This window comes from Nycticebus coucang, chromosome 17 (assembly GCF_027406575.1).
Source record: "Nycticebus coucang isolate mNycCou1 chromosome 17, mNycCou1.pri, whole genome shotgun sequence".
Lineage (NCBI taxonomy): Eukaryota > Metazoa > Chordata > Mammalia > Primates > Lorisidae > Nycticebus > Nycticebus coucang.
In genome coordinates this window covers 81,563,271-81,575,526 of record NC_069796.1, presented here as the reverse complement: position 1 = coordinate 81,575,526, position 12,256 = coordinate 81,563,271, and the positions used below count along the sequence as shown (strand labels likewise).

The 12,256-nt window shown below is 52.9% G+C and overlaps 1 protein-coding gene across 1 annotated transcript; it reads left to right on the top strand.

Annotated features, from left to right (window-relative positions):
* Positions 1–1,301: 1,301 nt before the first annotated feature.
* DOK3 (docking protein 3) lies at positions 1,302–7,355 on the top strand. Its single transcript, XM_053566834.1, has 5 exons — positions 1,302–1,718; positions 2,755–3,060; positions 6,002–6,101; positions 6,204–6,376; positions 6,458–7,355. Exons 1-5 carry the CDS (start codon positions 1,653–1,655, stop codon positions 7,139–7,141), a joined length of 1,329 nt encoding a protein of 442 aa, XP_053422809.1. The 5' UTR covers positions 1,302–1,652; the 3' UTR covers positions 7,142–7,355.
* The last annotated feature ends 4,901 nt before the right edge of the window (positions 7,356–12,256 follow it).

Here is a 12,256-nt window from a genome sequence, read left to right as displayed (position 1 = left end):
GCTACCTGGGCTGTCCTGGAAACAGGTGCCAAGAGGCCCTTAGAAAGTATTTCCTGGTCACGGATGGATGTGATGACATACCTGTAGTCCCAGGTACTCAGGAGACAGGAGAATCACTTGAGCCCGTCTTGAGCACTGTTAGGGAGACTCCATCTCCTCATACAAACAAAAAAATATTTCCTGGCCAAATACGTGACCCCCAAATGGTTACACATGTTCTTTCCCAGGGTTGGCATTGAATGAATGATACCAGACTTTTTTTTTGGCAGTTTTGGCTGGGGCTGGGTTTGACCCCACCACCTCCGGCATATGGAGCCAGCACCACCTAAGACTTTTTTTAGAATTCTGATTCACAGCTTGGCGCCTGTAGCTCAAGCAGCTAAGGTGCCAACCACATAACTAGAGCTGGTGGGTTTGAATCCAGCCCCAGCCTGCCAAACAATGACAACTACAACCAAAAATAGCCAGGCATTGTGGTGGGTGCCTGTAAGTCCCAGCTCCTTGGGAGGCTGAGGCAAGAGAATCGCTTAAGCCCAGGAGTTGGAGGTTGCTTGAGCTGTGACGCTACAGCACTCTACCTAGGGCAACAGCTTGAGGCTATGTCTCAAACAAAAAAAAATTCTGATTCACACGTGCAGCCCTGAAACCAGCCTCCTGCAAAGCAAGGCAAAAAAAAAAAATGGGGCCCTTGGCAGGAAGCAAATCTTTAAAAAAGCATGTGACTTCCCAAGGGGCCCACTGGGGGTATGTCACCCATACTGACACGGCCAAGACCATTCAGGAGTATGGTCCTCACGTGGCTGGCTGCCCTGTGTGTGTGTACTGCAAGGGCGTTTGTGCTCTCAGGCAGTGTGGAGTAGTCAGTGAGGGTCTCCAGGGGAAGAGGCAACCCAGAGTGACATAGTGGTGAGGGGTGCCTGAGAGGGGCTGGTCCGGGGAAATGGGACTAGGGCAGGTGGAGGCCAGAACACAAGTCCCTGAGTACTGGGCTGAGAAACCCAGGCTGGGCCTGAGGGAGGGGCTGATTTGGGGGTGATGGAGAGAGCCCCAGTAGGCCCACGTGGGCAGTGTTCAGGAGAAGATGCTGAAGTAGGCAGCAAGTATGAGGATGAGGAACAAATGAACATGAGAGAGGGTTTCTCTCTCTCTTGGAGAGAAAGAATAAATGCGAGAGAGAGAGAAAGAACAGAGCAGGGCTGGTGACTCTCAAACAGGACTCAGCCAGGAAGCCAGGGGCTTTGGAGCCTGGCTAGAGGAGGGTCCTGGTGGGGGTGGTGCAGGGAAGCAGGGTTGCAGGCTGCTCTGGGTAGGATGGGGGAGGGTCAGAGCCCATGACTCAAGGCAGCCAGCCTGTGGTCAGATGCTCACACCCAGCTGACCCATGTGCAGGCTTGGGTCATTGCCTTCAGGAGCTCTGAGAATCCCTCCAGGCAGATATGGGCACCTTGGAACAGCCAGAGCCCCGTGGAAGAAACATGTGCCACTCCTCAACCCTTTAGATGAAGCCTGGGCTGCCCTCCCCCCACCCCATAGCTGCCTCTGGACGGAGGGAGGGGAAGTGGCCAGAAGGGGAAGTGTGAGGAGTTCCCGTCCAGACTGTCACCAGTCCCCTCACATCTTCAAAGTGGCAGCCCTGTGGCCTGGCTGTGGTCATGGAGTCTCTGGAGACCCCTGTCAAGGATGGCATCCTCTACCAGCAGCACATCAAGTTTGGCAAGGTAAGGAGACCTGGCTGCAGGCAGTTACCCAGGACAAACGGTGTGGGGCAGAGTCAGAGGCCTATGGCCGGGCCTTTGGTAGCCCACCCAAAGGCCACCCTTAGGAGTCTCGGGAAGAGCACTGGGTTGGGGAGCCAACCTGGGTCAGGGAGTGGAGCAGAGCCTGGTTCTCTGCCTGGGAGGGTCGAGGGGGCCTCATTTAAAGACAAGAAATACAGGATTGGGTAGGGCCCAAGAAGCAAACCCTCTGAGCTGGGAAAGCCCAACAGCCTTCTGACCCTTCTAAAAGCGGCATCAAATCCCCTAGAGAGGGCCGGGACTTGAACTGGAGGAGCCTTCAGAAAGGGGCCCCCACGTGCGGCAGAGGTCTTGGCCCCTAGTGCTGGGAGTGAGAAGGTGGGGGAGGTCACCTCTCCTGGATAGCACCCCCACAACTCAGCTGCAACTGCTGCCCAGGCAGATAAACGGTCGGCCAGTTTCCTCTGCTCAAAGCTATTTGCATGTTTCCTTCTTTGCCAATATGAGGCTCAGGCCTCCCTCCCACCCCACCCAATGGCCCCAGCATCTCTTTTTGCTGAGTGAGGGAGCACAAGCATAATGGCAGTGGCAAGTGGTTGGTCCCAGCCACTAGATTTGTTAGAGACATAATCCAGTAGCAGCCCCGGCCTTATACTCTCACAGACTTGAGAGGTGAAGACACTAGTGCAGCGGTTCTCAACCTGTGGGTCGTGACCCACAGGAACCATACGAAAGGGCCGCAGCATTAGGAAGGTTGAGAACCACTACACTAGTGCTCATGGGGGTCACAGGAAAGGGTGGAGGTGGGATTTGAACCTATAACTGACCCACTCCAGACACTAACTCTTCCCCCTCCCAACCGGCCCTGGCAAGGCCTCCTACCCTGGCACCCTGAGGAGTTGGGGAAACAGAGGACCCTTGGGAGGTTGGGAGTGTTTGCTGAGCAGCTTGTGCTGAGCTTAGCCACAGGGAAAATACATCACCCGAAGGTCTCCTCTCCCACCCTCCTTTCCTGCAGAAGTCCTGGCGGAAAGTGTGGGCTCTGCTGTATGCAGGAGGCCCATCAGGCGTGGCACGGCTAGAGAGCTGGGAGGTCCGGGATGGTGGCCTGGGGCCAGCAGGTGACAGGCCTGCAGGGCCTGGCCGTCGTGGAGAGCGGCGGGTCATCCGCCTGGCTGACTGTGTTTCTGTGCTGCCGGCTGATGGTGAGAGTTGTCCCCGGGACACTGGTGCCTTCATGCTCACCACCACTGAGCGAAGCCACCTGCTAGCTGCACAGCACCGCCAGGCATGGATAGGTCCCATCTGTCAGCTGGCCTTCCCGGTAAGCATGGGGTGGGCAGGGCCGTTAGGCTGGAGGCCCCTTGTTCATGCTCATACATACCCTGTCACTCTGCAAGTACTGCTGAGCATCCCACAACTGTACAACTGGGACACAACCCAGGAACCCATATAATGATTCTTGGATGGCCTGAAGCAGGTGCTGTAGAGAAAGTGAAGAGCGGGTGGTCATGGAAGGCCTCTCAGAGGAGGGGACGATGGGCCTAAAGACACAGACAGCATATAAGGCAGGTCTGAGGAGAGAGTATCCCAGACACCGAGGTTGTCTGAGAAGTCATGAACAGAAGTCGTAGTGTGGGCAAAGGTTTGGGGCCAGGATAAAGTGTGGGTTATTTAGGGGCAGAAGACTGGCATGGCTGGACGGACGGGTGTGGGCAGCAGCTTGGCAGGAGCTGGCTGGAACCACTTCAGGCCACATGCAAGGTTTGGGATTTTATTCTGAGTGAGAGGAGAAGACTTTTGGAGGATTTAAGCCAGGGACTGATAGGTATAAAGCCTCACAGGGTCTGTGATGGACTAAAAGGAAATGAGTCTGGCAGTTCCTCAAAAAGTCAGTTACCACATGACCCGGCAGTTCAACTCCTAGGTATGTACCTAAGAGAATTGGAACAGCGGTTCAAACAAAACTTGCACACCAGCGGGGCATGGTGGCTCATGCCTGTAATCCTAGCATTTTGGGAGGCCAAGGCAGGTGGATCTCCTGAGCTCAGGAGTTCGAAACCAGCCTGAGCAAGAGGGAAACTCCATCTCTAAAAAATAGCCAGGCGTGGGTGGCGCCCATAGCTCAGTGGGCAGGGCTCTGGCCACATACACCTAGGCTGGCAGGTTTGAACCTGGCCCAGGCCCACTAAAATAACAATGACAACTGCAACAACAACAAAAATAGCCAGGTATTGTGGCGGTGCCTGTGGCTCAAAGGGGTAGGGCACTGGCCCCATATGCCAAAGGTGGGTTCAAACCAGCCCTGGCCAAAAAACCGCCCAAAAAAAAAAAAAATAGCCAGGTGTTGTGGCGTGGGCCTGTGGTCCCACCCCCTTGGGAGGCTGAGGCAAGAGAATCACTTAAGCCCAGGAGTTTGAGTTTGCTGTGAGCTATGAGGTCACAGCACTCTACCCAGGGTGACAGCTTGAGACTGTCTCAAAAAAAAAAAGATAGCCAGGCGTTGTGGCAGGTGCCTGTAGTCCAGCTACTTGGGAGGCCAAAGCAAGAGAATCTTTTGAGCCCAAGAGTTTGAGGTTGCTGTGAACTATGACACCATAGCACTCTACCCAGCATGACAAAATGAGACTCTGTCTCATAAAAAAAAAAAAAAAAAAAAAAACTTGCACAACCATGTTCACAGCAGCACTATTCACAATTGACAGAAGGTGGAAACAACCCAGATGGCTATCGGCTGGCAAATGAGTAAACAAATGTGATCTGTCCACACACTGAAATATTATTCAACCACAAACAGGGATAAAGTACTGACCTATGCAACAAGGATAAACTTTGAACACATAAGGCTAAGTCAAAGAAGCCAGCCACAGAAGATCACTTTTTTTTTTGAGACAGAGCCTCAAGCTATCACCCTGGGTAGAATGCTGTGGCATCCCAGCTCACAGCAACTTCCAACTCCTGGGCTCAAGTGATTCTCCTGCCTCTGCCTCCCAAGTAGCTGGGACTACAGGTGCCTGCCACAAAGCCCGGCTATTTTTTTTTTTTTGGTTGCAGCCATCATTATTGTTTGGCAGGCTCCGGCTGGATTTGAACCCGCCAGCTTAGGTGTATGTGGCTGGCACCTTAGCTGCTTTAGCCACAGGCGCCAAGCCAGAAAGTCACATTTTATATGATTCTATTTATATGAAATGTATAGAATATGGTTGCCAGGGGGTTAGTGCTAATGGGTACAGGGTTTCCATTTGGATGATGAAAACTTTCTGGAACTTGATAGTGGTGATAGCTACACAACCTGTGAGCACTGAATTATATACCTTAAGATGGCTGAAAAGGTCAATTTTTATGTTCTGTATATTTTATCTCATTAAAAAAAGTAGGGCAGCTCCTGTGGCTCAGTGAGTAGGGCACCGGCCCCATATACTGAGGGTGGTGGGTTTGAACCCAGCCCCAGACAAACTGCAACAAAAAATAGCCAGGCTTTGTGGTGGGCACCTGTAGTCCCAGCTACTCAGGAGGCTGAGGCAAGAGAATTGCCTAAGCCCAAGAGCTGAAGGTTGCTGTTGTTGTGAGCTGTGACGCCACGGCAGTCTACCAAGGGCAACAAAGTGAGACTCTGTCTCTAAAAAAAAAAAAAAAGAAAAAGAAAAAAATTTTAAAGTAAACGAACAAAAATAAGGAGACCAGTGAGAAAGCTCTTGCATTGCTGCTTTTGCCCCTGGTCTTGCTGCTGTGGGCAAAGATGGTCACGCTGGAGGTGCTAAGAGTCAGAGAGAGTCAGGACATGCTACAGGACTAGAGATGAAGGAACAAAAGGGTGGAGGGAGGAGTCAAGGAAGCAGGCCAGGGCAGGTGGTTGCAGTGACTTGGAGGAAGAAGTCTGGGAGTGTTGCTCACTCCTACTTCTGCTGCCTCTTCTCTGTTCCCAGCTGTCAGAAAACCTGTCCCTGGCAAAACCTGTCCCTGGCCAAGCTCAAGGGCTATGGGGGACAGCTCTCATATGCCCAGGATTTGCAGCTCTCAGACACCCTCAAACACAGCACCTCCTTTCTGCTCAGCACCCTCAAGTGGTACCGGGTGGGGATTGCCATCTCATTTGGCAGGTGGGGGAACATCTCAGAGTGGCCTGAGCTCATGAGCGTGTCAGGGCAGAGCTGAGACTGGCACCCAGGTCCTTGGAAGCCCTTGCTTGCCATGGAGTCCCAGGGGAAGGGGTGCAGACAAGAAATGGGGTGGCCTGCAACCTCTTACTTGGTCTCATTCCCCAGGGCACAGGGGAGTCCTCCTCGGGATCAGGGGAGACTGGGTCTCCCAAGAGGGGCCTCGTACCCATGGAGGAAAACTCCATCTACTCCACATGGCAGGAAGGTGAGTCAAGGGGGTGCCTGGCAGCCTCGGCCCCACTATACCCCTGGTTAGGAGCTTTGGGGGACTGACAGCCACTGGCTGACTCTCTCACTGGCTATGCAGTGGGAGAGTTTCGAGTGGTGGTGCAGAGGACAGAGGCTGCTGCCCGCTGCCAGCTGAAGGGGTCCTACCTCTTGTTGCTGGGCAAGGATGCCATCCAGCTAAAGGGGGCTCCTGGCCCTCAGGCCCTCTACAGCTGGCCCTACTGCTTCCTACGCAAGTTTGGCTCAGACAAGGTGAGGTACTGGTCCCTGTGGGGAGGGGGTGGTGGCGCCTTGGCCCTTCTGTGACTGATCCATGCTGTCGCCTGTGCCCAGGGTGTGTTCTCTTTTGAGGCTGGCCGCCGCTGTGATTCAGGTGAGGGCCTCTTTGCCTTCAGCAGCCCCCAGGCCCCCGACCTGTGTGGACATGTGGCCGCTGCCATAGCCCGCCAGCGAGAGCGGCTGCCGGAGCTGACCGGGCCCCGGCCCTGTCCCCTACCTCGAGCCACCTCCTTACCCTCGCTGGACCCCCCAGGAGAGCTGCGGGAGGTGCCACTGGGGCCTGGGCCACCCACCTCCAGGAAGGTACACCTGGCTGAGCCTGGACCCCAGAGCTTGCCGCCACTGCTGGGCCCTGCTCTGGATGAGCCAGCTGCACTGTACGCGGCGGTGTGCAAGCGAGCCAGTGGGCCCCCCGCTGCTGCAGAGCACCTCTATGAGAACCTGAGTGTTCCTGAGGCCGGTCCCTTGCCATCTGATGCAGTCCCTGAGCCTCAGGAAAGTCCCAGCCGCCGCAGCCCGTTGGCCAGTCCCATCTACCACAACAGTGAGGACCTGAGCAGGCCCAGCCCGGCCAACGACAGCAGCCTGGAGGCCCAGTACCGGCGGCTGCTGGAGCTGGAGCTGGACGATGGGGAAGCCCCCAGCCGCCCTGGCACTCAGGCAGGCTTCAAGGCCAAGCTGGTGACGCTGTTGAGTCGAGAGCGGAAGAAGGGCCCTGCCCCCTGTGAGCGGCCCTGAACACTATGCGGAGTTGTGTCTGGATGAGAGGGGTGTTCTGCCTGGGACAGGAGGGTGGGCCAGCTGGCAAACAGTGGGCCTGCACTGCAACACAGCCCTGTGTCTACTCTGGCCTACAAGACACAGCAGGCAGCCTGGGAGGACCCCATACCCTGCCATTCCCTCCCCCAGTGTACAGTGTACATACTTGCTGCTAATAAAGTCCACAGCTTCAGCCTGCCCTCCCCGGGTCCTCCTTGTGGCTAGAGCCTACACCTCCTGGCTTCATCTCCTAGCTCTACATGGGCACACAGATGTTCACTCAGGTTCACTGCCACAAACACTGGTTCCCTGTGGTGGGCTCCAGGGACACAGATGACCCAGGCCTGACCATGGCACTCTACCTAGGGTGACAAAATGAGACTCAGTCTCAAAAAATAAAGCAGGCTTGGCACCCATAGCACAATGGTTACAGTGCCAGCCACATACACCAAGGGTAGCAGGTTCAAACCTGGCCCAGGCCAGCTAAACAACAATGACATCTGCAACAAAAAATAGCTGGACTTGGGGCGGTGCCTGTGGCTCAAAGGGGTAGGGCGCTGGCCCCATATGCCGGAGGTGGCAGGTTCAAATCCAGCTCCAGCCAAAAAAACTGCTAAAAAAAAAAAAAAAATAGCTGGACTTTGTGGCGGGCACCTGTAGTCACAGCTACTTGGGAGGCTGAGGCAGAGAATCTCTTAAGCTCAAGAGTTTGAGGTTGCTGTGAGCTGTGATGCTATGGCACTCTACCAAGGGTGACATAGTGAGACTCTGTCTCAAAACAAAACAAAAAAAATAGTGTACACCTTCAACCTCCCACTACCACATCTACTAGTGTGCCAGCATCTTCCCCTACGGTGGAAGAAATGTCTGTCCCCAACATGTGCTCAGATCCTGTCTTCTCTCACCTCCTCAGAGCTTGGCAAACTGAGCTGTCGCTCCTCCTGGACCCATTCATTCCATCCCCATCACCACCACCACCACCATCATCATCATCATCATTTCTACACACAAACGTTCTCTATAATTTCACATCCTAAACCTTCCCTTGGCTGGGTGCAGTGGTTCACACCTATAATCCGAGCACTCTGGGAGGCTGATGTGGGAAGATCCCTTGAGCTCAGGAGTTCCAGACCAGCCTGACCAAAAGCAAGATCCCGTCTTTACTAAAAATAGAAAAATTATCCAGGTGTTGTGGCAGATGCCTGTAGTCCCAGCTACTTGGGAGGCTGAGGCAGGAGGATAGGTTGAACTCAGGAGTTTGAGGTTGCTATGAGCTAGGCTGATGCCATGGCACAGTAGACTGGGCAGCAGAGTGAGACTTTGCCAAAAAGGAAGGAAGAAAGGAAGGAAGGGAGGGAGGGAGGGAGGGAGGGGGAGGGAGAGAGAAAAAAAAAGAAAACTTCCCAGAGCTCAGTGATTCATGCCTCTAATCCCAGCATTTTTGGAGTTTGGGAGGCCGTAGGGGGAGGATTGCTTGAGCCCAGGAGTTTGAGACCAGCCTGGGCAACACAGTGAGACTCTGACTCTACAAAAAAAAAAAAATTTTTTTTAATGATCTGGGTGTGGTGACATGCACCTGTAGGAAAAGAAAGAAAGAAACCTTCCCTTGACCTCATATTTCCCTTTAGCCACCTCCCAGTTTCTCTGTTCCTCTTCACAATGAAACTCCTCAAGAGTTGTTGATTACTCTCATTTCTACTTTTCTCACCTCCCATTCTTCCCTCGCGAACTCCAATCTCCCTTCGCATGACTCTTATCAGAGTCACGGGTGGCGCCTGTGGCTCAGTGAGTAGGGTGCTGGCCCCATATACTGAGGGTGGTGAGTTCAAACCCGACCCCGGCCAAATTGCAACAATAAAAAAATAAGATAAAATAAAATTGCAGGGCGGTGCCTGTGGCTCAGTGAGTAGGGCGCCGGCCCCATATGCCGAGGGTGGCGGGTTCAAACCCAGCCCCGGCCAAACTGCAACAAAAAAATAGCCAGGCGTTGTGGCGGGCGCCTGTAGTCCCAGCTGCTCTGGAGGCTGAGGCAAGAGAATCACATAAGCCCAAGAGCTGGAGGTTGCTGTGAGCCGTGTGACGCCACGGCACTCTACCAAGGGCAGTAAAGTGAGACTGTCTCTACAAAAAAAAAAAATTAAAAATTAAAAATTAAAAAATTGCAAAAAAACCCCCCAAAAACAAAAAAAACAGAGTCACTAACCTCCTGTTCCACCCAAACAAAAGTGACCTGGACTCCCTCTACTTCTCAGCAGCATCTGACATCTCTTCTGGAGACACGGTCTTTACCTGGTTTCCCTTCCTACCTCACAGATCTCTCTTCCCAGTTTCTTCCTGTCTTCTCTGTGGGATCTCTTCCTGGGGTTCTAGTCTCAGACACAGTGTAATTTAACCCTGGCTACACAAAGAATCACCTGAAAACCTTTATAAAATGCCCATGCCTAGGCCTACGCCCAGGGATCTGATTTCATCCGTGTAGTTAGGTGGGGCCTGGGCATCAGTCTGTTTTTTCAATTTCCAGACAATTGTAGTATGTATCCAAGGTTGACAACCATTGGCCTAAGTAAGACAGTCTGTCTCCAGGTTTCATAGATGATCTAAATACTGACTCCAAAGATGTAGCTTCAGTGCAAACTTCTCCCCAGAGCTCCACATTTAGAAATCCAACTGCATATTAGACATCTGGGTGTTTGAAAGGCATCTCAAATTTCCATGCGTGAAGGGAGGTTGGGGGAAGGGGCACCTCTGTGGTGCTCTTCCAGACTGTGTATGGCTACCGTAGGCAAAGCCTGGAAGGATATTAGAGACACGGGGAAGAGGATTTTGGCCTCACTCGCACAGGCATTCCTGACGGGTAATGTCTTAGAGCAAGTTAAGACAAAGAAGCTCCCAATCGGCTCGGTGCCTGTGGCTCAAGCAGCTAAGGCGCCAGCCACATACACCTGAGCTGCCGGGTTCGAATCCAGCCTGGGCTCACCAAACAACAATGATGTCTGCAACCAAAAAAAAAAAAATAGCCGGGCGTTGCGGCGGGTGCCTGCATAGTCCCAGCTATTTGGGAGGTGGAGGCAGGAGAACCGCTTGAGCCCAGGAGTTGGAGGTTGCTGTGAACTGTGATGCCAGGGCACTTCTACCCAGGGTGACAGCTTGAGGCTCTGTCTCAAAAAATAAAAAAGAAGCTCCCGGGCGGTGTCTGTGGCTCAGTCGGTAAGGCGCCGGCCCCATATACCGAGGATGGCGGGTTCAAACCCGGCCCCGGCCAAACTGCAACCAAAAAATAGCCGGGTGTTGTGGCGGGCACCTGTAGTCCCAGCTACTCCGGAGGCTGAGGCAAGAGAATCGCTTAAGCCCAGGAGTTGGAGGTTGCTGTGAGCTGTGTGAGGCCACGGCACTCTACCGAGGGCCATAAAGTGAGACTCTGTCTCTACAAAAAAAAAAGAAGCTCCCAGTCAGGGTGGCTGCACCAGGGACCCATCCTCTCCGTAGTGACAAGCCCCACACTCGTTCTTTACCAGCTTGGCAGGCCCCAGGACATACTGAAGGTTACCCAGAAAGTCAGGGTCATGGCCAGAACTGGAACATTATACCCGGCATGATGTCCTTTCCTTCATTACAAATCTAAGCTTCTCTGTTTGCTAGCGATTTCTGTGTGGGTCCAAACAGGCAGTGGAAGCTGCAGGAGCCCTGGCCACCAGGGGGCACTGTGTCCTAATCCAGGTTCCGTTCCTGCCCAGCATACCTGCGCTGGGAGGCCCCTGGCTCCATCTAGGCCATATATGACCCAGGAATGGAAGCCCAAGTAGGTAGGTGTCTGCTGGAGGACTGCAGGCTGTTACTTCTTCCTTTGCTCACTTGCTGTTTCACTTTCTCTCTTTTTTTTTTTTTTGCAGTTTTTTTTTTTTGGCCAGGGCTGGGTTTGAACCCACCACCTCCGACATATGGGGCCAGTGACCTACTCCTTTGAGCCACAGGTGCCACCCTATTTCACTTTCTCAATTCTTCCTTCATTTGTTCATTCATATTCACGGTGTGCGGGCACTGGGAAATGTTAGTGGGCAAGACATGCAAGTCTGCTCTTATGGGACTGACCCTCTAATGCGGATAAGAAACGCAACTATAATGTCAGATAGTGGAAAGTGCTATGGGAAACAATAAAGCAGGGCTAGGGCCTAGCATGTGATGCAGGTGAGCTGCCAGAGGACTGCTGCTCCAGAGAGCATGATCAGGGAAAGTCCTCAGAGGAGGCAACATCTGAGCAGAGACCTGAACAAAGGGAGAAAGTCTACCCCTCAATCTGTCCCAAGGTAGGAATATGCTTGGCATGTTGGAAGCCACAATGGAGTGAGCAAGCAGTGGGAGTAGGACCCAGTTTTATTTAAGCACAAGGTGAGCCCACTGGAATGCTCAAAGCTAAGGGTTATACAGTGCAATTTCTGCTTTAAAAATGCCACTTTGGGCTCAGCACCTGTAGTTCAGTGGTTAGGGCATTAGCCACATACACCATAGCTAGCAGGTTCGAACCCAGCCCAGGCCTGCCAAACAACAATGAAAATTACAACAACAACAACAACAAATAACCGGGCATTGTGGCAGGCGCCTGTAGTCCCAGCTACTTGGGAGGCTGAGGCAAGAGAGTCACTTAAGCCCAAGAGTTTGAGGTTACTGTGAGCTGTGACACCACAGCACTCTACTGAAGGTGACATAGTGAGACTGTCTCAAAAAAAAAAAAAATACTACTTTGGCTGCTGCATGGAGAAACTGGGCAGGAGGATGAAAGCAGGGAGCATTGTGAGGAGACTAGCACAGGGGCCCAGGCACAAGATGACAGTGGCTGGGATAATGGTGGCAGCAGGGATTAGGTTACAAAACCTCTTGAAGGTGGAACTTGCAGAATCTGGGGGATGACAGAGGGAAAAGAAAGGAAGGATAACTTCATATCTTCTGCTAAACCAGTTGGATGAGCGGTGATGGCATTTGCTGAGGTGAGGAAGAAGTTGGGGAGGTGGGAAAATCACACATTTGAATTGGGGCATGATGGATTTGAGATCTCTATGAATAGTAGACTTCTAGATAGGCCATTAGGTATTGGAGTCT